This window comes from Myotis myotis, unplaced genomic scaffold, assembly GCF_014108235.1.
Source record: "Myotis myotis isolate mMyoMyo1 unplaced genomic scaffold, mMyoMyo1.p scaffold_m19_p_1, whole genome shotgun sequence".
Lineage (NCBI taxonomy): Eukaryota > Metazoa > Chordata > Mammalia > Chiroptera > Vespertilionidae > Myotis > Myotis myotis.
Genome location: NW_023416313.1, coordinates 143,905 through 168,164, shown reverse-complemented (window position 1 = coordinate 168,164; position 24,260 = coordinate 143,905). Strand labels below are relative to the sequence as shown.

General features: G+C 61.4%; 1 protein-coding gene across 3 annotated transcripts in view; it reads right to left on the bottom strand.

The window, feature by feature from the left end:
- Nucleotides 1-24,037, bottom strand: part of PCGF3 (polycomb group ring finger 3) — a 32,352-nt gene extending 8,315 nt beyond the window's left edge. The window contains exons 1-10 of one of the 3 annotated variants that reach the window (XM_036326199.1): nucleotides 23,839-24,037; nucleotides 14,475-14,513; nucleotides 14,096-14,240; nucleotides 12,590-12,707; nucleotides 11,413-11,509; nucleotides 10,405-10,460; nucleotides 9,185-9,295; nucleotides 4,747-4,835; nucleotides 2,433-2,570; nucleotides 370-525 (exon numbers count right to left, since the gene is read on the bottom strand). In XM_036326199.1, coding sequence (XP_036182092.1) covers nucleotides 370-525; nucleotides 2,433-2,570; nucleotides 4,747-4,835; nucleotides 9,185-9,295; nucleotides 10,405-10,460; nucleotides 11,413-11,509; nucleotides 12,590-12,698 — 756 coding nt within the window. In that variant the 5' untranslated portion in view covers nucleotides 12,699-12,707; nucleotides 14,096-14,240; nucleotides 14,475-14,513; nucleotides 23,839-24,037. Of the gene's footprint in view, nucleotides 1-369; nucleotides 526-2,432; nucleotides 2,571-4,746; nucleotides 4,836-9,184; nucleotides 9,296-10,404; nucleotides 10,461-11,412; nucleotides 11,510-12,589; nucleotides 12,708-12,953; nucleotides 13,088-14,095; nucleotides 14,241-14,474; nucleotides 14,514-23,838 lie in introns of those variants that run through there. The other 2 variants (XM_036326188.1, XM_036326209.1) reach the window with 2 other exon arrangements.
- Between the last annotated feature and the right edge of the window lie 223 nt (nucleotides 24,038-24,260).

The window sequence follows — 24,260 nt, the reverse complement described above, 5'->3', positions numbered from 1 at the left end:
CTGTCACACTCCCCACCACTGCTTCCCTCTGTAACACTCCCCCCCACTGCTTCCCCCTGTAACACTCCCCCCCACTGCTTCCCCCTGTAACACTCCCCCCCACTGTTTCCCCCTGTAACACTCCCCCCCACTGCTTCCCTCTGTAACACTCCCCCCCACTGCTTCCCCCTGTCACACTCCCCCCCCACTGCTTCCCCCTGTCACACTCCCCCAGCACTGCTTCCCGCTGTCACACTTTGGTCCCCACACCCACACCCATCCACTCCATCTCACATCCCCAAGAGTTTCAAGCGATTCCAGCATCAACTCCAAAATCACATCCAGATCCCAGCAGCTTAACATCCCAGCCCTGTTTCGTGACTCACTGACCAGGCGTGGTGAGCTCCGGGGAGGGTCCACCTGGGCAATGCCCTCTCGGCCACGGGCCTGGGACACAGGGTGAACAGGCACAGGGAGGTGGACGAGGAAGCACACGGGGTGTCTGGTCTCAGCAAGTTTGAAGTCCAGCAGGGGCAACGCCAGAGGCTGCAGAGGAGTCACCGTTGGGGGTGAGGGTCTGCCCTCTGCCCAAAGGTCTGCCTGGAGCCATTCCCCCTTTCCCTGAAGGGCAGCTCACGCTGGTACCGAGGAGCTCTACCCGCTTAGATGCTACACGAAGAGCTCGGAAGTGATGGCCTCTCCTCTCTTCCTGTCCAAGCTGGTGGTGTTTCTGCTGACACAACACTCTCATCAACCCTGTGGGTCTCCCATGGATGTCACGGACCCAGAGGTATCTCGGAATAGCTCCTCTCTACTCCCCTTCCCCCCCCCCTCCCCTTCTGAGGCTCCTCTCTGCAGCGGAAGGCTGTGCAGCCACACCTGGCCTCCCCCGGGGCATGCCGTCCTAACATTGCGTTCCTGATAGACCCATCTTCTTGTGTCTGGACAGGCCATGGACGTCCAAGAGCATCAGGTGCTGGCTTGCTTTTGCTTAGCCGTTCCTTTCTGAACCCGTCTCGACTGCATGCTTTATTGTACGTAGAGAAACCAGGCCACGCGTTCAGTACTTTGCTTGGACATCTCAGCTAACTATCCAAGTTCGTCACTTCCAAAATCTGCTTCCCACGCACTGTAGGACACAGCCAGCCGCATCCTCCGTTTCCACACCACACTCCTCGTTCCCTTCTGAGGCAGCACCAGAAGTTCTTCCACACCCGTTTCTGGCGACATCTACCTCTAAGAAGCCGCCTCGCTTCTCCCTGGGCCGTCATCAGAATCACCTATAAGGGCCGCACACCTACAAGTCTCTTCAAGGTGACCTTCAAGGCTTCTAAAGTTGTTTCTCAACCGTCTTCTCGTCTCTTTCACCCAACTCCAAAGCCACACCCACATTTTTGGGGATTTGTTCAGCATCACCCCACTTCTGGTCCCAAAATCTCGTTTCATTTTCTATGGCAACTGGCGGCTTACACAGCTGAAGGTCACTCTCTCAGACGTGCGGGCAGGCAGAGTTCCTCCCAGGCTCGGGGTGCGGGAGGGGGTGGGGGTCCTTCCTGCCTGTCCAGCTCCTGGGGCCCTGGTGTCCTGGCTTGTGTCCGCCTCCCTGCTCTGTCCTCACACCACCTTCTGTGGCTCAGGTTTCGCCTGCCTCACCTTGTGAGGACACGTGTAATTGGCGTGAGGGTCCATCAGATAACCCAGGGCTACTTCATCTCAAGACCCTTACTTACATCCGAAAAGACCTTTTCCCCAAAAAGGTTCCATTCACAGGTTCGGGGTTAGGCTGTGGCCACAGCTGGGTCAGGGCCACCCCACTGCTCTCTCTACAACGTACCTCCAGTCCGTCACTTCTCACCACCCGGTCCCTCTCTCCTGACCGTCCTGTGAGACCCCCCAGCTGGCCTCCCTGGCTTCCATTTCTGTACCCCGACAATCCATTTTTCTCACAGCTTGGGGACCATTTTAAAACCATAGCTCAAATCACGGATCCTGCGCTTAAGGCCCTCAAAGCCCTTTCCTTGCACCTCTGCACGCACAGCTGGCTCCTGCGGACAAGGTACATCCTGGCATTAGTGCTGCCCCGCAGAAGGGCCTGTGACTCCCCAGCTGTGTGCTCCCAGCCCACCACCGATCCCCACGAGTCACCAGCCTTTGTTTTATTCTCGGCATTTATCACGACTGGACAGTATTTTATCTACCTGCCTCCCCACCAAGTCATCCCACCCACCGCCCGTCCATCCATCCGTCTGTCCGTTGGTGAAATTAAACCAGCTCTCTCATCACCCCCCTCCCCCATTCACGGTCTCTGGACCTTCCCGCCTCACTGCTTCCTGGGATACTCTGGGCACAGGCAAAACAAACATTTTTTTTTCTAATTTAAACTCTCCAAAGAAAGTGGTAAAAAACCACCCAACACAAAGCTCAGGCGTCACGCCGGAAGGAGGAAGGGCTACCTCGTTGAAGGACGAGAGGTTGAGCTTCTTGGCGATGAACTTCTTCAGGTGCAGCACGGTGGCCTGGGCAGAGCAGCGGATCCACTTGCGCTTCAGGCCGCGCAGCTTGCTGCTGTTGCACTCCAGGCAGATGCTCACCTTCGGGAGAGAGGGCAGGGCTGGGCGGCTCGCCTCGGGGCGCCGGCGCTCTGCGAACCCCCTCACAGCTAAGAAGGCTGACTTTCTCGAAATCAGAAACCAAACAGACCCCACCCCACAGGAAGGAATTTTAAAAACCGCCTCCACACACACACGCTCGTGAAAGCCACGGGGCGTTTGCCGGTGGGAGAGATGCTCTGGCGCTGCCGGCTCTGCCTGGCGCTCAGACTCCAAGGCGAACCGGGCGCTCTGCTCCCTGTGGCTGCCTGGTCTCCAGTCAGACCCCGAGGCGGGAGCGCCGGAAGCTGCTGCGCAGGACACACACGAGCCCGTCTGCCCACAGGCTGTGCCGAGCTCCCTGCTGGCGGGACAGGCCCACAGCAGACAGGCCCCGCGCTCTGCAGGGCGGGTCGTGTGGGGAGCGGTGTCCTGTTGGCCATTTCAGGAGCAGGAGCTGGGGGCAGCCTGTGGTTCACGAGGTCCCTCCCGACTATCAGCAGGAGGACGTGTGGGTGAGAGGAGCCAGGCACCACCCTGAGGGAGAGGGGCCCGGGAGCCACGCGGGCCCCTGAGACAGCCCGCCCGAGACTGCAGTGCTCGGCCACATTCTCCCCAGCTGCCAGAGAAAGCGGCCCATCCCCCTCACACTCGGGTGGAAGGATTCACCAACCAGCTAATGGAATACGTTCACGCCTAGAATCACCAGGGACCCAACAGAAAGGACTGACGATGCGACACGCTCAGGTCGCGCGGACAGCAGTCTGAGGCGTGCGTGTCCGTCTCCCACGTCTCGTTTCTGTCTCTGTGGCTGAGGGACAGCTCACAGCAGGCACGTCCTGCCTGAGGACAGTGTGATGACTGTCAGCTGCCGAGTCGCCAGGACACGGGCCCCTCGCTTTCTCCCTCAGAATCTCTGTGCTGCTTACTGTTTCCTTTCAGTCTAATGCCGGAGTGAATGACGCGAGCAGATGCCTCCCCGTGACTTTAAATTACCTTTTACTGCCACTGGGTTTCTCTTGTGAACTATTTGCAGGGAAAATGCCTGCACCAAATTATTCAGTGACAACCAGAGATGGGCTGAAGTGGCCCAAGGGGTGTGGAGGGTGAACTTTACCCTTTTATATTTAAAATGTTTTACAGCGAGAATATTTACTTTGACAATTAAAAAAGAAATAAAAATAAAGTAAGGAGGTAGCAGGAAAAACTAAGAAAATGCATGAACATTTAGTGTTTCTATTTTCTTTCCCTCATGGCCTTTCTCTGTTTTAAATGAGAGCGAGTCCCACGGGAGTGCCGGGCTGTGCTCTGTGGCCTTAGGGAGCAGGTGGCCTTAGGGAGCAGGTGGCCTTAGGGAGCGGGGGCCTTAGGGAGCAGGTGGCCTTAGGGAGCAGGTGGCCTTAGGGAGGGGGGGCCTTAGGGAGCGGGGGCCTTAGGGAGCGGGGGCCTTAGGGAGCAGGTGGCTTTAGGGAGCGGGGGCCTTAGGAAGGGGGGACCTTAGGGAGGGGGGCCTTAGGGAGGGGGGGCCTTAGGGAGGGGGGGCCTTAGGGAGGGGGGGCCTTAGGGAGCGGGGGCCTTAGGGAGCGGGGGCCTTAGGGAGCGGGGCCTTAGGGAAGGGGGGGCCTTAGGGAGCGGGGGCCTTAGGGAGGGGGGCCTTAGGGAGCGGGGCCTTAGGGAGCGGGGGCCTTAGGGAAGGGGGCCTTAGGGAGGGGAGCCTTAGGGAGCGGGGGCCTTAGGGAGCGGGGGCCTTAGGGAGCGGGGGCCTTAGGGAGGGGGGCCTTAGGGAGCGGGGCCTTAGGGAGCGGGGGCCTTAGGGAGCGGGGGCCTTAGGGAGGGGGGGGCCTTAGGGAGCGGGGGCCTTAGGGAGGGGGGGCCTTAGGGAGCGGGGGCCTTAGGGAGGGGGGCCTTAGGGAGCGGGGCCTTAGGGAGCGGGGGCCTTAGGGAAGGGGGCCTTAGGGAGGAGGGGCCTTAGGGAGGGGGGGCCTTAGGGAGCGGGGGCCTTAGGGAGCGGGGGCCTTAGGGAGCGGGGGCCTTAGGGAGGGGGGCCTTAGGGAGCGGGGCCTTAGGGAGCGGGGGCCTTAGGGAAGGGGGCCTTAGGGAGGAGGGGCCTTAGGGAGCGGGGGCCTTAGGGAGCGGGGGCCTTAGGGAATGCAGGGCACAGGGATGCAAAGGCACCGACCTGCTCGTCGCTCCGGTGGTAGTCGCTGTCCTCCTCCTGCTTCTCTTCCGCAGCCTCTGTGTGGGAGCTCTCGTCTGCTTTGGTTTCACCTTTTAGCAGAAGAGAATACACTGTGTTTGTTATGAAACCCAAAATGCGGAGCCGGTCACCCTGCTGTACACCTGAAACGCCATAAAAACCAGTGTAGGTGCGGCTGGTGGGGCTCGGGGACTGAGCATCCATCAACCTAGGAACCAGGAGGTCACAGTTCCATTCCCCGTCAGGACACACACCCAGGTTGTGGGCTCGATCCCCAGTGCAGGGCTGCAGGAGGCAGCCAATCAGTAATTCTCTCTCATCACTGATGTTTCTGTCTCTCTCTCTCCCTTCCTTTCTGAAATCAGTAAAATATATTAAAAAAAAATTTTAATTACATATAATTTTAAAAACACACTAAAAAACAGAGTAGTAAGAATTTGCACCGTAAAGCACACGCCAGAGGCGGGGACAAGTGTGTGAGCGCGTGCTCCTCAGGCAGGGCGCGAGGCGGCTCGCGTGTGGTCTGCAGCGGAGGGGGGCACAGGCGGCACGGGAGGTGAAAGGGCCACAGCGGCTCGGCCACCGCTGCTGCTCCATTCTGAACACCTCCACCCCCAGTCTGCACGGCGCCCTGCAGGGCATGGCTCAAACCGTTTATTTAACCAGGTGACGGCCATGCGTCCACAACGGAAGCCATCCCCGCGCCACGAGGTTTTGAATTTAATCGCGCCTGTAGACGCTTATGGCGCACACAGGGTTAAAGATAGATTTCCATCGATTTCAGAGAGGGAGGGAGAGGGAGAGAGAGAGAAACATCACTGATGCGAGAGAATCATGGATCGGCTGCCTCCTGCACGCCCCCCACTGGGGGTTGAGCCCGCAACCTGGGCCTGTGCCCTGACCGGGAATTGAGCAGTGACATCCTGGTTCACAGGTCAACACTCAACCACTGAGCCGCGCCGGCCGACTCCTCGCCACGTTGAAATGAAGGCGCCCGTGGCTGCCACGCGGGACAGACTGCCGGGCCCCGGCACGGTCCCCCGCCTCCCAGGGCCCAGCGGCACCAGCAGGGTCGGCGGTGGTGACGGCAGCCCGCCCGTTCTCCCCGACGGTTACAAAAGCACAGGAGGCCTCAGGCTCCCAGGGACCGTGTGGTCCACAGGAAAATGTCAGAGCATCAGAGATTTCTTCCATTTGTTACTCGATGTACAGATTTAAATGCCGTTAACTTTACATGGAAGCCACATGCCACTGTGCCATCTACAGCAAAACTCCCCAAACTCAGGGAGCGTCGGGAGCCACTGGCCATGCCCCCGGGTGCCCTCTGTGCCTAGCCCCCAGGGATAACCATGTCACTGACTTTCACAAAGGTTATGACTCTGCACTACAAACTGCTTGGGGTTGAGAGGAGGCAGACGGGGACAAGGGGATTGGAACAGGGGATAAGGACAGAGGACAGGGGATGGGGACGGAGGATGGGGACAAGGGGCAGGGGATGAGGACAGGGTATAGGGGACAGGGGACAGGGGGCAGGGGATGAGGACAGGGTATAGGGGACAGGGGACAGGGGGCAGGGGATGAGAACAGGACATAGGGGACAGGGGGCAGGGGGCAGGGGATGAGGACAGGGTATAGGGGACAGGGGGCAGGGGATGAGGACAGGATATAGGGGACAGGGGACAGGGGGCAGGGGATGAGGACAGGGTATAGGGGACAGGGGACAGGGGGCAGGGGATGAGGACAGGGTATAGGGGACAGGGGGCAGGGAATGAGGACAGGATATAGGGGACAGGGGACAGGGGGCAGGGGATGAGGACAGGGTATAGGGGACAGGGGACAGGGGGCAGGGGATGAGGACAGGGTATAGGGGACAGGGGGCAGGGAATGAGGACAGGGTATAGGGGACAGGGGGCAGGGAATGAGGGCAGGGTATAGGGGACAGGGGGCAGGGAATGAGGACAGGATATAGGGGACAGGGGGCAGGGAATGAGGACAGGATATAGGGGACAGGGGACAGGGGGCAGGGGATGAGGACAGGGTATAGGGGACAGGGGACAGGGGGCAGGGGATGAGGACAGGGTATAGGGGACAGGGGGCAGGGGATGAGGACAGGATATAGGGGACAGGGGACAGGGGGCAGGGGATGAGGACAGGGTATAGGGGACAGGGGACAAGGGGCAGGGGATGAGGACAGGGTATAGGGGACAGGGGACAGGGGGCAGGGGATGAGGACAGGATATAGGGGACAGGGGGCAGGGGGCAGGGGATGAGGACAGGGTATAGGGGACAGGGGGCAGGGGATGAGGACAGGATATAGGGGACAGGGGACAGGGGGCAGGGGATGAGGACAGGGTATAGGGGACAGGGGACAGGGGGCAGGGGATGAGGACAGGGTATAGGGGACAGGGGGCAGGGAATGAGAACAGGATATAGGGGACAGGGGACAGGGGGCAGGGGATGAGGACAGGGTATAGGGGACAGGGGGCAGGGGGCAGGGGATGAGGACAGGGTATAGGGGAAGGGGACAGGGGATGAGGACAGGATATAGGGGACAGGGGACAGGGGGCAGGGGATGAGGACAGGGTATAGGGGACAGGGGACAGGGGGCAGGGGATGAGGACAGGGTATAGGGGACAGGGGACAGGGGGCAGGGGATGAGGACAGGATATAGGGGACAGGGGGTAGGGGGCAGGGGATAAGGACAGGGTATAGGGGACAGGGGGCAGGGATGAGGACAGGATATAGGGGACAGGAGACAGGGGGCAGGGGATGAGGACAGGGTATAGGGGACAGGGGACAGGGGGCAGGGGATGAGGACAGGGTATAGGGGACAGGGGACAGGGGGCAGGGGATGAGGACAGGGTATAGGGGACAGGGGACAGGGGCAGGGGATGAGGACAGGGTATAGGGGACAGGGGACAGGGGGCAGGGGATGAGGACAGGGTATAGGGGACAGGGGGCAGGGGATGAGGACAGGGTATAGGGGACAGGGGGCAGGGAATGAGGACAGGATATAGGGGACAGGGGACAGGGGACAGGGGGCAGGGGATGAGGACAGGGTATAGGGGACAGAGGACAGGGGGCAGGGGATGAGGACAGGGTATAGGGGACAGGGGACAGGGGGCAGGGATGAGGACAGGATATAGGGGACAGGGGGCAGGGGATGAGGACAGGGTATAGGGGACAGGGGGCAGGGAATGAGGACAGGATATAGGGGACAGGGGACAGGGGACAGGGGGCAGGGGATGAGGACAGGGTATAGGGGACAGGGGACAGGGGGCAGGGGATGAGGACAGGGTATAGGGGACAGGGGACAGGGGGCAGGGGATGAGGACAGGATATAGGGGACAGGGGGCAGGGGATGAGGACAGGGTATAGGGGACAGGGGGCAGGGGACAGGGGGCAGGGGATGAGGACAGGGTATAGGCGACAGGGGACAGGGGGCAGGGGATGAGGACAGGGTATAGGGGACAGGGGACAGGGGGCAGGGGATGAGGACAGGATATAGGGGACAGGGGGCAGGGGATGAGGACAGGATATAGGGGACAGGGGGCAGGGAATGAGGACAGGATATAGGGGACAGGGGGCAGGGGGCAGGGAATGAGGACAGGGTATAGGGGACAGGGGCAGGGGATGAGGACAGGATATAGGGGACAGGGGACAGGGGCAGGGGATGAGGACAGGGTATAGGGGACAGGGGACAGGGGGCAGGGGATGAGGACAGGGTATAGGGGACAGGGGGCAGGGGATGAGGACAGGGTATAGGGGACAGGGGGCAGGGGATGAGGACAGGATATAGGGGACAGGGGACAGGGGACAGGGGCAGGGGATGAGGACAGGGTATAGGCGACAGGGGACAGGGGGCAGGGGATGAGGACAGGGTATAGGGGACAGGGGACAGGGGGCAGGGGATGAGGACAGGATATAGGGGACAGGGGGCAGGGGATGAGGACAGGGTATAGGGGACAGGGGGCAGGGGATGAGGACAGGGTATAGGGGACAGGGGACAGGGAATGAGGACAGGATATAGGGGACAGGGGGCAGGGGATGAGGACAGGATATAGGGGACAGGGGACAGGGGGCAGGGAATGAGGACAGGATATAGGGGACAGGGGACAGGGGGCAGGGAATGAGGACGGGTATAGGGGACAGGGGACAGGGGGCAGGGAATGAGGACAGGGTATAGGGGACAGGGGACAGGGGGCAGGGAATGAGGACAGGGTATAGGGGACAGGGGGCAGGGAATGAGGACAGGGTATAGGGGACAGGGGACAGGGGGCAGGGGATGAGGACAGGGTATAGGGGACAGGGGCAGGGGATGAGGACAGAGGACAGGAGATAGGGGACGGGGGACGGGGGATGAGGACAGGGACAGGGACGGGAGCTCTCAGGAACAGCCTGTCAGCGATCCGTCGCTTACCATTCCGATGGGGGTCCGAGTGCTGCTTCGCAGAACCAGTCTCCCCCTTGATGTCTCCAGGCACCTCCATGCCCAGTTTGTGGTAGAATTCCCTCTGTTTTCTCATTTCCGCTATGAAAGATCAGTAACAACCTTTAATCTTGAGCAGGCCACGAGTTATACAAATGTTCTATTCACAAATATCACACAAAGAGCACAGATGACTACAAAGTTGGAAGCTGCATGAAGGAGAACAACCTTGAGCTGGGGTTCCCAGGGCCCCCGAGTGGCCCAGCAAGGACGGACACGGGTCCCAGGTGTGACTGATCCCACCCACGGCTGCACGTCTAAAACCCTCTCTAGTGACTTTGCCGGTTCCAGGACTAACGCTGCTCCCGCCTACACGCGTCAGGCGTTTCAGTCCCGCCTACACGGCTGCATGCGGGACAGAAAGGGCTTTAACACCCGAGTTACAGGTTAAAGCCCAGACGCTGTCTACCGACCTAAGGCAGGAGCTGAATCTTAAACTATAACCCTCTCCGGACTCCCTACCAGCCTCACCGTGGAGGGCACCCAAGTCTCGCCAGCAGGTAGCGCCCGCCTGCTGCCCGTGTGGAACGGAGCTCGTCCCCACCCCGACAAAGGTGGGGACAGTCTCAGTCTTGAGCACTGCGCAGAACTTTTTTTTTTAACTTATTTTTATTGATTTCAGAGAGGAAGAAAAAGGGAGAGATAGAAACATCAATGATAAGTGAGAATCATGGATCAGCTGCCTCCTACACACCCCCCCCACTCGGGATCGAGCCCACAACCCAGGCCTGTGCCCTTGACCGGAATCGAACCCGGGACCCTTCAGTCCACAGGCTGAGGCTCTATCCATTGAGCCAAACCGGCCAGGGCTACGCAGAACTTTTGAAAGAACAGCCACTCCCACTTTCAGGATGGGTGTAGTACAGGGCGTTTCTTTTTAATTCTGTAAGTACAGTTACACTGACTGGCACCCATGCCAGCTGTGCCCCCACAGCCCAGACAGCGCTGGCCGCACGACGCCCACACCAGGGCTTCCGGGCTGAGGGTGCAGACAAGGGACAGACGATGGAGGAGACCAGCGGGAGATGCCAGTGAGTTCAGAGCAGGGACAGATGGCGGTTCTGCCAGGAGGGGCCTCATGTCCATCCCCGCCCTGCCCCGCCCACTGTGGGGAGAGGCACCCGGGGACGGGAGGGGGCACCCACACGCACCTTCCTGTAGGCCTGGCACCAGCTTGTACACGATGTCCTGCATGGTCCTGTCATGCCTGTAGGGAGAGCAGCACGGGTTAGCCAACAGGATCGCCTCGCCTCTCACACTTCTCTGCAAGGCCTCCCGTGGCCCGAGTTCCCTCCCGTGGCCTGAGTTCCCTCTAGGCAAGGCCTCCCGTGGCCCGAGTCCCCTCCCGTGGCCCGAGTTCCCTCTAGGCAAGGCCTCCCGTGGCCCGAGTCCCCTCCCGTGGCCCGAGTTCCCTCTAGGCAAGGCCTCCCGTGGCCTGAGTTCCCTCTAGGCAAGGCCTCCCGTGGCCCGAGTTCCCTCCCGTGGCCCGAGTTCTCTCTAGGCAAGGCCTCCGGTGGCCCGAGTTCCCTCCCGTGGCCCGAGTTCCCTCTAGGCAAGGCCTCCTGTGGCCTGAGTTCCCTCCCGTGGCCTGAGTTCCCCCCCCGGCAAGCCCTCCCGTGGCCCGAGTTCCCTCCCGTGGCCTGAGTTCCCTCTAGGCAAGGCCTCCCGTGGCCCGAGTTCCCTCCCGTGGCCTGAGTTCCCTCCCGGCAAGCCCTCCCGTGGCCCGAGTTCCCTCCCGTGGCCTGAGTTCCCTCTAGGCAAGGCCTCCCGTGGCCCGAGTTCCCTCCCGTGGCCTGAGTTCCCTCCCGGCAAGCCCTCCCGTGGCCTGAGTTCCCTCCCAGCAAGGCCTCCCGTGGCCCAAGTTCCCTCCCGTGGCCCAAGTTCCCTCTAGGCAAGGTCTCCCGTGGCCCGAGTCCCCTCCTGTGGCCCGAGTTCCCTCTAGGCAAGGCCTCCCGTGGCCCGAGTCCCCTCCCATGGCCCGAGTTCCCTCTAGGCAAGGCCTCCTATGGCCCGAGTTCCCCTCAGAAAGGCGTCCCGTGGCCCGAGTTCCCTCTGGGCAAGTCCCCCCGCGGCCCGAGTTCATGCCTGCTGGACTTCTCAGTCCCGTGGACAGCAGCCCTGAAGTCCCGTGACCCCAGCTGGCCCACCGGGGCGCTCACCCGATGTACTGCAGCGGGTGGCTCTGGTGGATGACGATCCTGCAGGTGGGACAGGTGTTGTTCTCCTCCAGGTACTTGACCAGGCAGCTCCGGCAGACTGCGGGCAGAGGCAGAGTTACCCGGGCCGCCCGGGCCCCGCTCCCCCCCCCCAAACCCGGCGCTGTCAGCCGCACCCCTGCTGCCTCGTGAGGAGGGGAGGAGCAGCAGAGGCCAGAGCGGGGAAAGCGCTGGGCTCGGTCTCACTCGCGCTCGGTCTCACTCGGGCTAGCGGTCTAGTGCTATGCTGGCCTGAGAGTTCACAGGACTGCTTTTGTGCATCAGAAATCCAGTAAAAACAACATAAATTATACCCCCATTATCTACAAATACAGCTCACTTTAAATGAAAAACTCTTAAGATTGGAAAATATTTTACTTTCTCAAGTGAAAAACACAGGATGAAAAAGTTACAGGCCTGGCTGGGTGGCTCAGTTGGCGCGTCGTCCGTGCACCAAGAGGCTGCAGGTTCGATTCCTGGCCAAGGGCATGTGCTGGTCAGGGAGCATATGGGAGGCAAGCAATTGATGTTTCTGTCTCACACGATGTCTCTCTCCCTCTTCCTCACTCTGAAGTCAATTTAAAAAGTTAGAGAAAGTATATGTGCAGGTATTACAGGGTTCGTTGTGGTTTGAGATCCTGCCTGCCATGCCCTGAAACTGCATCTCCAGGGAACCATGCCGTCTGCTAGCCAGTGAGGCTGTGCTTAAAAACAGCCAAGAGCCCTCCATTCGACCGCATCAGGCGGGGCCAGCGATCCCTCCGTGTAAACGTTTAAGAAAACAAGCGCTTCTGCCCGTCAGGAGTAAAGCCCCCGTGACAGTTGTCTGTTCAATCAAATCACAGCATTTCCCAGACGGAGCGTCCTGAAATGGTGTCGCTATGGAAACACCACAGTATTTTTATTTTGAAAGCATTTTTTCTGATGTATCCTCAAGATCGTTTTTATTCCTGCTTCTGTGTCCTGCCTTGTACTTGAGCTAAAACTTTTGGTTAAAAAAAAAGCCAAAGTATCAAAGAACAGCTGACTAGTAACCGTCAGAGGCCACGTTCTAGACATTTTCACGCACACGTGTGCACGTGGTCAGACAGTGTACATGCACACACTGTCAGAGGCCAGGCTCTAGAACACTCTCACATACACGTGTGCAGACACTCGGTCACGGTGGTCGCGTCGATGAGGTACCCGCTGCACAGACGGCATGTGATGTGGGCGTTTATGTCCCAGAGTTTAATCTTTCTGGTCAACATCTTTGGCTTCTGCAAGAGAAAAGACACGTTAATGAATATCTGAAACGTTCCAGTGCATGTCATCAAGGCTCAGGGTCCAGAGAAAGGAAGTCAGAGGACGTCCCTCCAGGAGCCTCGGCGTGCAGAGGGCGGAGGCTGCACCACACCTGTGCCAGGGCCAGGCCCCCTTCCCGCCTAAAGGCACAGTCCTGCCCCACCGAGCAGCCACCAAGGAGAGGGGGGCACAGGGCGGGGAGCCCCACAGACATCACCTACTGAGTGCCAGGCGGCCCAGGGGGACCAGGAGGATGGCGGGTGTGCCTCCGACATCGCCTGGGACACAGTGCCCGCGACGGGACTCCCGCTGAGAGCCCGAGGGAGGGAGGTCACTTTCTACACCACCAGGTCCTAAAAGGCCAGAGGGACAGGGGCCTGGATGCAGCGCCGCCTAAGGGCCGCCCACCCGGCTGGAGAGGAGGCCCTGTGCCCACTGACCTCCGCATCTGAGACAGGACCGCCTGTCCTGACTCCTGTCACCACCAGTGGGCAGAGGTGGCCCTGAGCACCCTGTGCACTGGGCACCGACACCGGAGGGGCCTGTCCACCTGGACCAGGGGCAGCAGCTCGAGGCTGCAGTTTTGTGCCCACTCCATGCGCCCACCTCGCGGTGCCTCTCAAAGGTGCTGTCCAGTGCAGAGGCAGGAAGCCTCAGTGGGGAGCAACCCTCAGTCCTGGAGCGCCGCCCCATGACATCATCACCCCTGTGAGTGCTGCCCCATGACGTCACCCCCGTGAGCGCTGCCCCATGACGCCATCCCTGTGAGCACCGCCCCATGACATCACCCCTGTGAGCGCTGCCCCATGACGCCATCCCTGTGAGCGCCACCCCATGACATCATCACCCCTGTGAGCGCCGCCCCATGACGTCACCCCCGTGAGCGCTGCCCCATGACGCCATCCCTGTGAGCGCCGCCCCATGACGTCATCCCTGTGAGCGCCACCCCTGAGCGCCGCCCCATGACGTCACCCCTGTGAGTGCCGCCCCATGACGTCATCCCTGTGAGCGCCGCCCCATGACGTCATCACCCCCGTGAGCGCCACCCCATGACGCCATCCCTGTGAGCGCTGCCCCATGACGTCATCACCCCTGTGAGCGCCGCCCCGTCACCCCGTGAGCGCCACCCCATGACGCCATCCCTGTGAGCGCCGCCCCATGACGTCACCCCGTGAGCGCCACCCCATGACGTCACCCCCGTGAGCGCCACCCCATGAAGCCATCCCTGTGAGCGCCACCCCATGAAGCCATCCCCGTGAGCGCTGCCCCATGACGCCATCATCCCTGTGAGCGCCGACCCATGACGCCATCATCCCTGTGAGCGCCACCCATGACGTCATCCCTGTGAGCGCCCCACGATTACCTCCTCTAGACGCCTGGGTCCGCCGCTCCCTCTGCATGGGCGCTCAGGCCTCGGCTGTGCCGCTGAGACGCCCCGGCTGCCGCGCTCCGCACTCCGCGTCTTCACCGCCGCGCCTTCCTTCCGTCCTCTGCTCCTTTTCCATTTTCTGCACAGAAACAGCCCGGCTCAGTCACGCCCGGGTGACGCACTCCTGCACCGAGTTCTGCTGGGCTGTTCCGAGTCCGTAGCCAACAGCGGACGAGCCCACCGCACTCGCCGGGGAACACGTGGTTCCATGCACAGTCGGCCGCCCGGAGCTCTCAGCTGTCTCAGGAGCCCCAAGGCGCCGCCTTTCTGTGGCTCCAGGTCCCCACAGCCCCTCCGCGTGCGCTGCTCTCACCTGGATGGGCGGCCGGGACCCTCCGCTACATGCTGGGGCCTGTGGAGACAGAGAGCAGGTGTCAGGGTGCTGCCGGCCTGACCCCCCACTGTGCCCCCCACTGTGCAATGGCCCACACACTGCCCCCCACTGTGCCCCCCCACACTGTGCAATACCCCCCAATGTGCCCCACACTGTCCCCCAATGTGCCCCCACACTGTGCAATGGCCCACACACTGTGCCCCCCACACTGCAATGGCCCCCACACCTCGGTTCCCTTCCTTGCTTAGAACCAAAAGGAAAGCAAGAATTAATGACAGTGAAGGGCCAGGGTCGACTAGAGGGACACAGAGGTCTCTGTGGCTGTGGTGTCACTGAGACCAGGTGCGGCTGGGGAGGGGGGGGGGGGACTGTGGGGGCCGCGGGGCAGGGCCCCAGGAGGCAGGAGGAGGGGGTGTGAAAGCTCCGGGGGAGGAGAAGCATTGCAGGGGCACCTGGTGGCAGGCTGGGCCTCCGGGAGGGACGGACTATGGCTGGCTGCTATTTAACTTGTGTGTGATGAGCAGGGTGTCTCTCGGGGCCACCCGCCCAGGGACATGCACCAGGGGCCCCTCCCGCAGCTCCGGGCTGGGTTTGGGGCACAGTAGGGACGAGGATGTGGGCTCTGTGGGAGATGGACTAGAGACACCCACAGCACAGCGTGTATTTGGGACCAGGGAGAGGCCCCGGGAGGCTCAGTGGGCCGAGGGCCTCGCCAGCCAGGAGCCAGGTGGGGCGGGGTAAGAAAAGGCAGCGCTGGGCCAGTGGCCCGAGGCTCTGGGAGGACCAGGTACAGAAGTCACAGCCCTAACGCCACTGAGCGCGTGGGGCTTAACAACAGGACAAACCCAGCCGCGGAGCCACGGGCCAGAGAAACGGGCCAGAGAAACGCCAGCCTGCTGTTCACATTACATCCCGCCTCCATCATCTGCACGCCAAGCTTTCCCATAACCGCATCTTTTATTAACTACTCTTTGAAGCTCAATTAAGTTTCACAAAAAAAGGCAGAGGGGAGGGAGACAGGAGGGAGATGCAGGCCTGGGGGCCCTTGCACAAGGCTGTGCCGGCCACATCCCCCTGCCCAGCACGGGTGGCGTGGCTGTGGCTCCCTACGCTGTCACAGTGCCGGCCTCTGCCAGCGGCAGATAAGAACAGGTGCCTGGGGCCGCACCTTCACGGGGAAGAGGCAGTGACGGTAACCGCAGTGGGCAGGTAAGGTCGGAAGGTGGCCGGCAGGTGAGTCAGAGTGGGCGGGGCGGGGTGCCCGAGAGGCTTCACTGAAAACCGTGACACGTGAGCAACAGCCGAATAGTATGGACAAGTCTGTGCCAGTAAAGTTGCAAATTTGTATAAAACCGATACATTCCTGGTCGAGGCTGTAAACACAGAAACCCAGAGAGCTCGGTAGCTACTTGGAAGCGGCTCTCCCGACCCCCGTCTCAGGCAACTCCCGGGGGCAGCAGTAAGGACGGCAATTCCCACCACGTCTTCGGGGGCTGCCGTAGCGCACACACCGGCCAGGCTGGCGGGATCGCAGACCGAGCCCGCGGCGGACAGAGCCGAGGAGCACCGCGCCCCTTCGGGACAGCAGGTCCTGCCCGACGAGCCGGGCTGATCCCAGTACAGGAGTGAATATAAGAAACACATGTAATTTGTGACCAAACGGAGAAAAATGATAAGCTCTCCCAATGCACACAAAAATCACCTGACGAAATTCATCCCAATTGTTGTTGTTAATCCTCACTGAAGGATCTCTCCCCGATATTTTGAGAAGGGGGGCGGAGAGAGGGAGACAGAGAGAGAGAGAGAGAGAGAGGGAGACATCGATGGGAGGGAGACACACTGATTGGTTGCCTTCTGTAGGGACCCCAACGGGGGCCAGGTACACACTCTTGAATCGAAGTGGGTGCACTGGCTGGTGCTCTAACCAGTGAACCACTGGCCAGGGCTCCATTCCTGAGTTTTTAAAAAACGTAGAGAATTAAGAATAGCCCTGGCTGGTGCGGCTCAGTAGGTACATCACTTGCCCATGGACTGAAGGGTCACAGCTTAATTCCGGTTGAGGGCATGCACCTTGGTGGCAGGCTTGATCCTTGGCCGGGGTTGGGGCACATGCAAGAGGCAACCAATCAACGTGTCTCTCTCACATGAATGTTTCTCTCCCCCACGTCCCTTCCACTCTCGCTAAAAATCAATGGAAAAATATCCTCAGGTGAGGATTAACAGAAACAAAAATAAAAAGTGGCCTGGCTGGCGTGGCTCAATGGTTGGGCACTGACCTATGAACCAGGAGGTCACGGTTCAAATCCCAGTCAGGGCACGTGCCTGGGTTGTGCGCTTGATCCCCAGTAGGGGGCGTGCAGGAGGTAACTGATCAATGATGTTTCTATCTCCCTCTCCTAAATCAATAAAAATACATTAAAAAAAAAAAAAAAAAAAGCAGAGTCCGGTGGCCTGATCCCGTGGCAGGCCTTGGGGAGCAGAGTTCTCTGGCTGGTGAGAGGGCCGTCAGAGGGAGGGGCCCTGCTGGCTGGGCAGAGAGCAGCGCCATGTCAGCTGCCACGGCCTGGGCACAGGACTGGGCCCTGGGAGCTGAGGGCGCCCGCTCCAGCCAGTGCGCAGGGAGAGGGACAGGGCCCGAGACCAGAGCCACCCCCGGCTGACGCGCCGTTTCCACCTCTGTGGCCCGAGCCGGCCCCACTGTGCTGCCCAGACCTGTGGCGAGTGAGTGGGGGCCGTTTTACGCCACCCGGTGTGTGGCAATTCGTTACGCAGCCACAGAAAACGAAGACAACAGTTTCTAGAAGCAGGGCAGCTCCTAGCAAAAGGAAGAGCCAGTTTCCCAAGCACGGAAAACAGTGGCCACCAGCTCTGCAAAACGTCCCCTTGGCGATGAGCCTCCCAGGCAGAGAGACGAGAGACAGGCTGCTAACCCTCGTACGCACTGCACCGGCCCAATGTGGGGCGATTAGGCTGAGATGCACGGCGGGGTCCCGTGTCGGGATCAGTGAGCACAGTGAGAGGGGTCCTCGCCCAGAACCAGGATCTCGGACCTCAGACCCGGGAAGCCTGGGACACTGCCTTAGGCCAGCCGGGCGGACTGAGACGTCCCATCTGATCGCTGTGGCCTCGCCAGGCGCCTGGATGAAAAGCCCGGGAAAAGTAACTGCCTCCCGCCAGGCCCATCTCTGTGCAAGGAAAGGCAGTTACTTTCCGACAGCAAAAGTCATGTTCCCATGAACAACTTCAAACGCTTTCTACCCACTCAGCGGGAACAGAGGCAGCTGAAAGCATCGAAGCCGCCGGGTGGGACTGGGGTGTGCCCCTGAAAAAGATGGGGTGGCCCCTGACGCTCCTGCGCTGAGGGCCAGGGGTTCAGCCTCTAGCGAGACACAGTGTAAGTCGGTCGCCAGACAAAGGCCCGGCTCTGGGCTCCTATGCGGGACTCCAGGGCTGTCCTGACAGCCTTTGCTCCCCGGCAGGCTCCTCCCGCCCCAAGGCCCTGGAAATCGGGGGCTGACAGGTGTGGCAGCAGTGCAACCCAAGTGATACCCACGCGGACGGCATGACCCGACAGCACAGCACGAAGCACCTGCCTCTCCCGCACTCCCCAGTGCAGAGCGCAGCGGGACAGCACCCCAGTGAAGACCAGAGACCCGACAGGCGGTCTGCCAGCGATGACACGGGGGCAGTGGGAGCCTGACACGGAAAGACAGGAAGGGGCACGGCCCGGGCCACGCTGGGAGCCTGCCGGTGTCCGGGAAGAGAGAATCGCCGCCAAAGACGCTCTCGAGACACCGGGAGATTTGGAGGTGAGCAGGCTATTAGCTGACTCGAGAAAAAGTGCCCCTAGCCCCGCGTGTGAGGGCGGCCCCGCAGATCTGAGGAGACCCCATTCCTGGCCCTGCTGCCTGAATCCCCTCGCGAATGCACGGTCAGCCGCAGCCCCTCTCACGATCCAACAATAAATGAGTATGAGAAAGACATGAAGCGAATGTGGCAAGACAACCAATGACTGGACCTGGCGGGGGGCAGGGGACGGGGGCGGGGGGGGAGGGGAGGTGCTCCCTGTATAACCCTTGCAGTTTTTCTCCACTGTGTTCCCCCAAATAAAACACGGGTAGAAGAGTAAGATGAGCCCAGCTGGCGTGGCTCAGTGGTTGCGCATCGACCTTAAACCAGGAGGTCACGGTTCGAATATGTCAGGGACGTGCGGCTGCAGGCCTATCCCTAAAGCGGGGTGTGCAGGAGGCAGCCGATCGATTAGTCTCTCTCATCGCTGATGTTTCTATCCCTCTCTCCTCTCTTTCTCTCTGAAATCAATAAACATGTATTTAAAAGAAAGAAAGAGAAAAAGGAAGAAAGAAAAGTAAGGTACATGATTTGCCATCCGAGAAGAGGGAGGCTGGGCCTCTTGCCCTCACGTGGCACCGGCTGTGCAGGGTCTCCCGTGGGCCGGGTGGGCGGCCGGGGCCAGCCCGCGGGCTCAGGAGTCAGGACGCCGTCAGATCGGGGCAGGGAAGGAAGTCACCAAGGAGCAGTGAACAGCTCCACCGGGACGGGCAGGTCCTGCTGAGAATCCCCCGGAGCAGCTGGCAGGACCCGCACACCCGCCAGAGCGGCTCAGGGAGGCCTCGGGCAGCTGCCTGCTGCTCACGCACTTCTTGTAAACATCTGGAATCTGCTGTCAATGTAGCAAAGTCCAACAAATATTGATAGGTTTGCAAAAAACCCCACTTACCCTCCAGCCCTGGATTCACCTTATACACCAGACGCCCGCCCTCCTCCAATCCCGCCAGCCTCCCCCTCGGCTTTTAGAGCCCGTTTACTGGTGAGTTTTCGTTCCCATCAGGGAAAGCTGCGCTTCACTCAGCGGACAGCCCTGAACATGCGTCTAAGGCGGTAGCCCTCGCCACGCGAGACGCCTTCTCCGCGCTGCCACCTGGCCCCCCGTCAGCTCCGTGGGGAGCAGCGCACGCCGGCAGGAAAGGCAGACTCCATGGCGAACGATCTATCAGCTGTTGGACCGAAGGAGACCGGCTCCATCTTCTGAAGCACAGCAACCGGAGGGCCGGTCCCCAACACCCACAGCAAACCACAGAGAGGAGGTACTTCAGCTGCAAAAGAAGCTGCATTTTCAACTTCAAATCCTATTCCGACCATTAGCCACACAAAGCTCCAAATGAAATAGCCAACCCAGCCATTCAGTAGATTGAAGAATAAAGGTATAGCCCAACAACAAACCTTGCTCTATGACCGAAATCACACAGTCCCAACGGATCATCCCCTCCCCAGATGCCTCCCTGAGGGGCTCAGACAGGTCTTCCGGAGGCCCTATGGGCCTGTGCCTGGCCAGCCGGCGCTGGGAGCCCTGCGGCTGAGCTGGGCCTGCACAGGGCTCTGGAACCACTGCTTCCTACAAGGGTCAAACCCCCAAGGCGTTTCGGGATCTCACATCCCACAGAAACTCCTCACAAAGGCCAGTTTACAGCTGTTGGAGCAAAACCACTGGCAGGAATGAAACGACCTGGAAACAGCGAGTACCGCTGTCCTGACGCGATCGATGACCCCAACCACTGACACGCCCAGGATTCAATCTGCCGGCCTTGTGCTCTGCTCCAGGGAAGCCCCTAAAGACCTTCCTTCCCCACCTGGAGTTCACCTCCCTCCGCGGCAGCTCACGTATCACACCAGCGTCCGGTCCTGAAGACACCACACCTAGCACACCCTCTGCATGCAGCTCTGCCCATCTCCCTGGGGTGCTTCTCAGGTGCAGGCCCTGTGTTAGCTGACACCCGGCCAGTGCAGGCTCCACCTCCTCCCCCTGACCCCAGCCCCCCTTAGTCCCCCGTCACCCCAGCCCCCCTAGTCCCCGTGACCCCAGCCTCCCCAGTCCCCCATGATCCCAGAACCCCTAGTCCCCCATGATCCCAGCCTCCCCAGTGCCCCATGACCCCAGCCCCCCCTAGTCCACCAGGGACCCCAGCACCCCCTAGCCCCCCATGATCCCAGCCCCTCCTAGTCCCCCGTGACCCCAGCCCCCCCTAGTCCCCGTGACCCTAGCCCCCCTAGTCCCCCGTGACCCCAGCCCCCCTAGTCCCCTTGACCCCAGCCTCCCCAGTCCCCCATGATCCCAGAACCCCTAGTCCCCCATGATCCCAGCCTCCCCAGTCCCCCATGACCCCAGCCCCCCCTAGTCCCCCAGGGACCCCAGCACCCCCTAGCCTCCCATGATCCCAGCCCCTCCTAGTCCCCCGTGACCCCAGCCCCCCTAGTCCCCGTGACCCTAGCCCCCGCAGTCCCCCATGATCCCAGCCCCCCTAGTCCCCCGTGATCCCAGCCCCTCCTAGTCCCCCGTGACCCCAGCCCCTCCTAGTCCTCCGTGACCCCAGCCCCCCTAGTCCCCCATGACCCCAGCCCCTCCTAGTCCCTCATGACCCCAGCCCCTCCTCATCCCCCGTGACCCCAGCCACCCCCCAGTCCCCCGTGACCCCAGCCCCTCCTCGTCCTCACACCCTGTGGAGTTCCTCCCCTCAAGTGTGGGCTGGGCCCTGTGCCTCTAACAGACAGAATATGGCAAAAGGGATGGATGTCACTGCCAAGATTAGGTCATGGAGACTGGCCTCCTTCTAGCTCCCTCTTGCTCTGTAGCTGGCTCCCTCTGAGCTGCCGGATGGGGAGCCCCACGTGAAAGGAGCCCCACGTGGAAGGGAGCTGGCCTCTCATGAGTGAGCCTGGAAGCAGACCCCCCCCCCGCCCCCCGTGGAGCTCCCCACCAGCACCCTGGCTGCAGCCTGAGGCGGGGCTGGGGACCCAGCTGAGTGGCACCCAGACCCCTGGCCCACAGAACCCGAGATGGTAGCTGCTGCTCTCCCAAGGCACCAAGTTTCAGGGTAATTTGCTGGATGCAATATATAAATAATACAGCCACCGGCACGATCACACCTTTAAAAACCCAAAAGTGTGTGTGTGTGGTGGTGGTGGTGGGGGCAGTCAGGGAAAGGTCAATGGGGAAAAAGGAGACATATGCAATACTTTAAACAATAAAGAATTTAAATTAAAGCCGAAACCGGTTTGGCTCAGTGGATAGAGCGTCGGCCTGCGGACTGAGAGGTCCCAGGTTCGATTCCGGTCAAGGGCATGTACCTGGGTTGCGGGCACATCCCCAGTAGGAGATGTGCAGGAGGCAGCTGATCGATGTTTCTCTCTCATCGATGTTTCTAACTCTCTATCTCTCTCCCTTTCTCTCTGTAAAAAATCAATAAAATATATTTTAAAAAAAAAAGAATTTAAATTAAAGAAGAAAAAATCCAAAAGTGGGGAAGTAAAGAGCCTAACCCAACAAAATATCGCAGCCTTTTCCAAAACGTCGCAGAGCAAATGAAGCGAAGTGTATGTTTAAAAGAAATCAGAGTCAGCACTGAGGAAGGCGTGTGGTTCTAGCTGGAAATAGAGGCTTCTCACCCGGACCTCCTGGCCCTAGGAAACCGAAGTGACCACCTAACGCGCTTTCTCCTGAGTAACCAAGTGACACTGGGCACGAGATGAAACACTGAACGGACTAGTTCCAGTACCTCTCCTGGGAGCCCAGGCGGGCGGGTCAGGTTTATATCTCACCTCCCGCCCAAGGCAACCAATCTTCCTACAAGTATTCCTGCTCTCGCTGCTCCTTCCCGCACTCCTCAGTCCAGTGCCGCCTGCTGACCTCGCGCCAGGCGGCCAGCGCTGGGCACGGGGCTGGGCGAGGCCCCTGCCTGCGGGGCCTTCCCTTCTCTTAAGCTCCCCGCCCGCCCGCCCCCGCCGCCCCCCCGGATCCTCCTGGACACATTCTGGAGCCCTTCCCAGGCAAGGAGCAGCATTCGGCGCACCCTGCTTTTTCATCACCGCTTGCGAATTCAGGGAGCAGAGAGGCAAGTTCTAGATGACGGCCTGAGTTACAGGTTTTGGGAGGCAAAGGCCCCCTCCCAGGTCCTGTACATGTCTCCTTCCTGAAGTGGGGAAGGTGCCCGAGTCACCCGACATGCACCCCGGCCTGCTCCAACTTTCCTGCCCACTGCCCTCCCCCGCTCTTATACACACATGTCGGAGGCCCAAACTGCTCCGGAACCTCCTAGACACAGGAAACACCTCCAGACTCAGGATGGGGGCGGGTGCATCCCCACGACCAGGAGAATGGGGTGAGTCTGGTGACACCACCAGAGGGAGAAGAGGGCAGGAGTAGTTGAAAGTGCCAGGCACTGACCACGGGGCCAAGGCAAGGCCAGCAGCCCAGGCGCAGGGGCTGGGAGAATAGGGGCTGGCAGCTTTCTGGGTCTGGGGAGTGGGCACAGTGATGGCCTGGGAGCCAGCACGGACCAGGAGCCCCTCTTGAATCCCCAGTGCCAGGGGGATGGGCCCCAACCCTGCCTCCGAGGCCCCGCCAGGCGGCACCCGCTGAAGGTCAGAGGTCGGCAGGCCGCCCAGTGCTCACACGTCGGGGCCTCAGGGAGGGGTGTGCACCTGTGGGGCCCAGGTAACCAGGGTCCCTGATGCTCCAGGGCCTTCGTAGCACGGGGGTCCAGTTGAGTGGGCTGGGGAGACTCGGGGCACCCCTGGGTGTTGTCTCAGGGCCCCAACTCCTGGGGGCCTGGCTTGGGTCCCAGCAGCCCGGATGGCCCAATAGTGGGGCCTGGGCACTTCTCACCCCTTGTCGGGGGTCCTGGCCGCGCCGAGGCCTGTCTCCAGGCCCAGCTGTTATCAGGGTCCCGGCCGCCCCAGAGTCTGGCCTTCATGGTCCTGCCCCGGCACCCCCACCTCCTCAGGGCCTGTGGGGCCCCGTTCACCCCCAGAGCCTGTCACGTGGCTCAAGCCCTGCCTGCTGGGACCGTCCGGGGGTCCGGCCTCGGGGAGGGGCTGTCTCGGGTCCCAGGTTCACAGGACTGTCCCGGGACCCGGCCTTTTGGATCTGGGGTCCCAGACCTCCGAGTGGGTGTACCCCGAGTCCTGACCTTCCCACGGCCGGTCGAGGTGGAGACCTCCCAGGCGACCCCTCCCAGGGTCCGCCCACCCTGGTCCGGCCGCGTCCCAGGGTCTGCCCGGTCCCAGGTCCCGCACTCCCGTGGCCCGAGCTGGTCGCGGACCCTCCTCGATGCCCATCGCGCGGGGGACGCTCTCGGCGACTGTCCCGAGCCCAGCGTTCGCTGGTCCCGCGGTGCCCTCCCCGGCGGCGGGTCCTGGGGTCCGGTCTCCGGGGGCCTGCGGGCCGGACCGGGGTTCGGAGCCTCCCGGGCCCGGACACGGCCGAGGCCGCGGCCTGAGCGGCGGGCGCCGCCGCGGGCCAGGCCGGGCGGGGCGCGGACTCACTGACCTGCCGTCTCGGCTGCGGACGAGCGGGGCGCACGCGGGGGCAGCGCCGGGAGGGGAGGGGGCGCCGCTCCCTCCGGGTCCCCCCCAAGAGCCGGAGAAAAAAACCCGACCGGAGTTTAAAACAAAGAGGCGGAAATGCCCGAGCGGAGCCGAGCGCCGAGTCAGGGGCGCCGCGCTTGGAGCATGCGCGTTGCGCGGCCCAGCTCCCACCCGGCAGCCGGGAGGGGGCGGGGCCGAGCGGGGGCGGGAGGGGCGTGGCCAAAGGGCGCAGGCGCGTTCTGCCGGGGCTCGGTGGCTCCAGGAGAGGGGAGGGTGCTAGGGGCCGGGCGTGGGCGGGGACGTGGTCAGAGTGTGGGCGGGGGCCAGAGGGGGGCGTGGCCGGAGGGAGCATCGGGGCGGGGCTCTGCGGAGGACTCCCTGGGC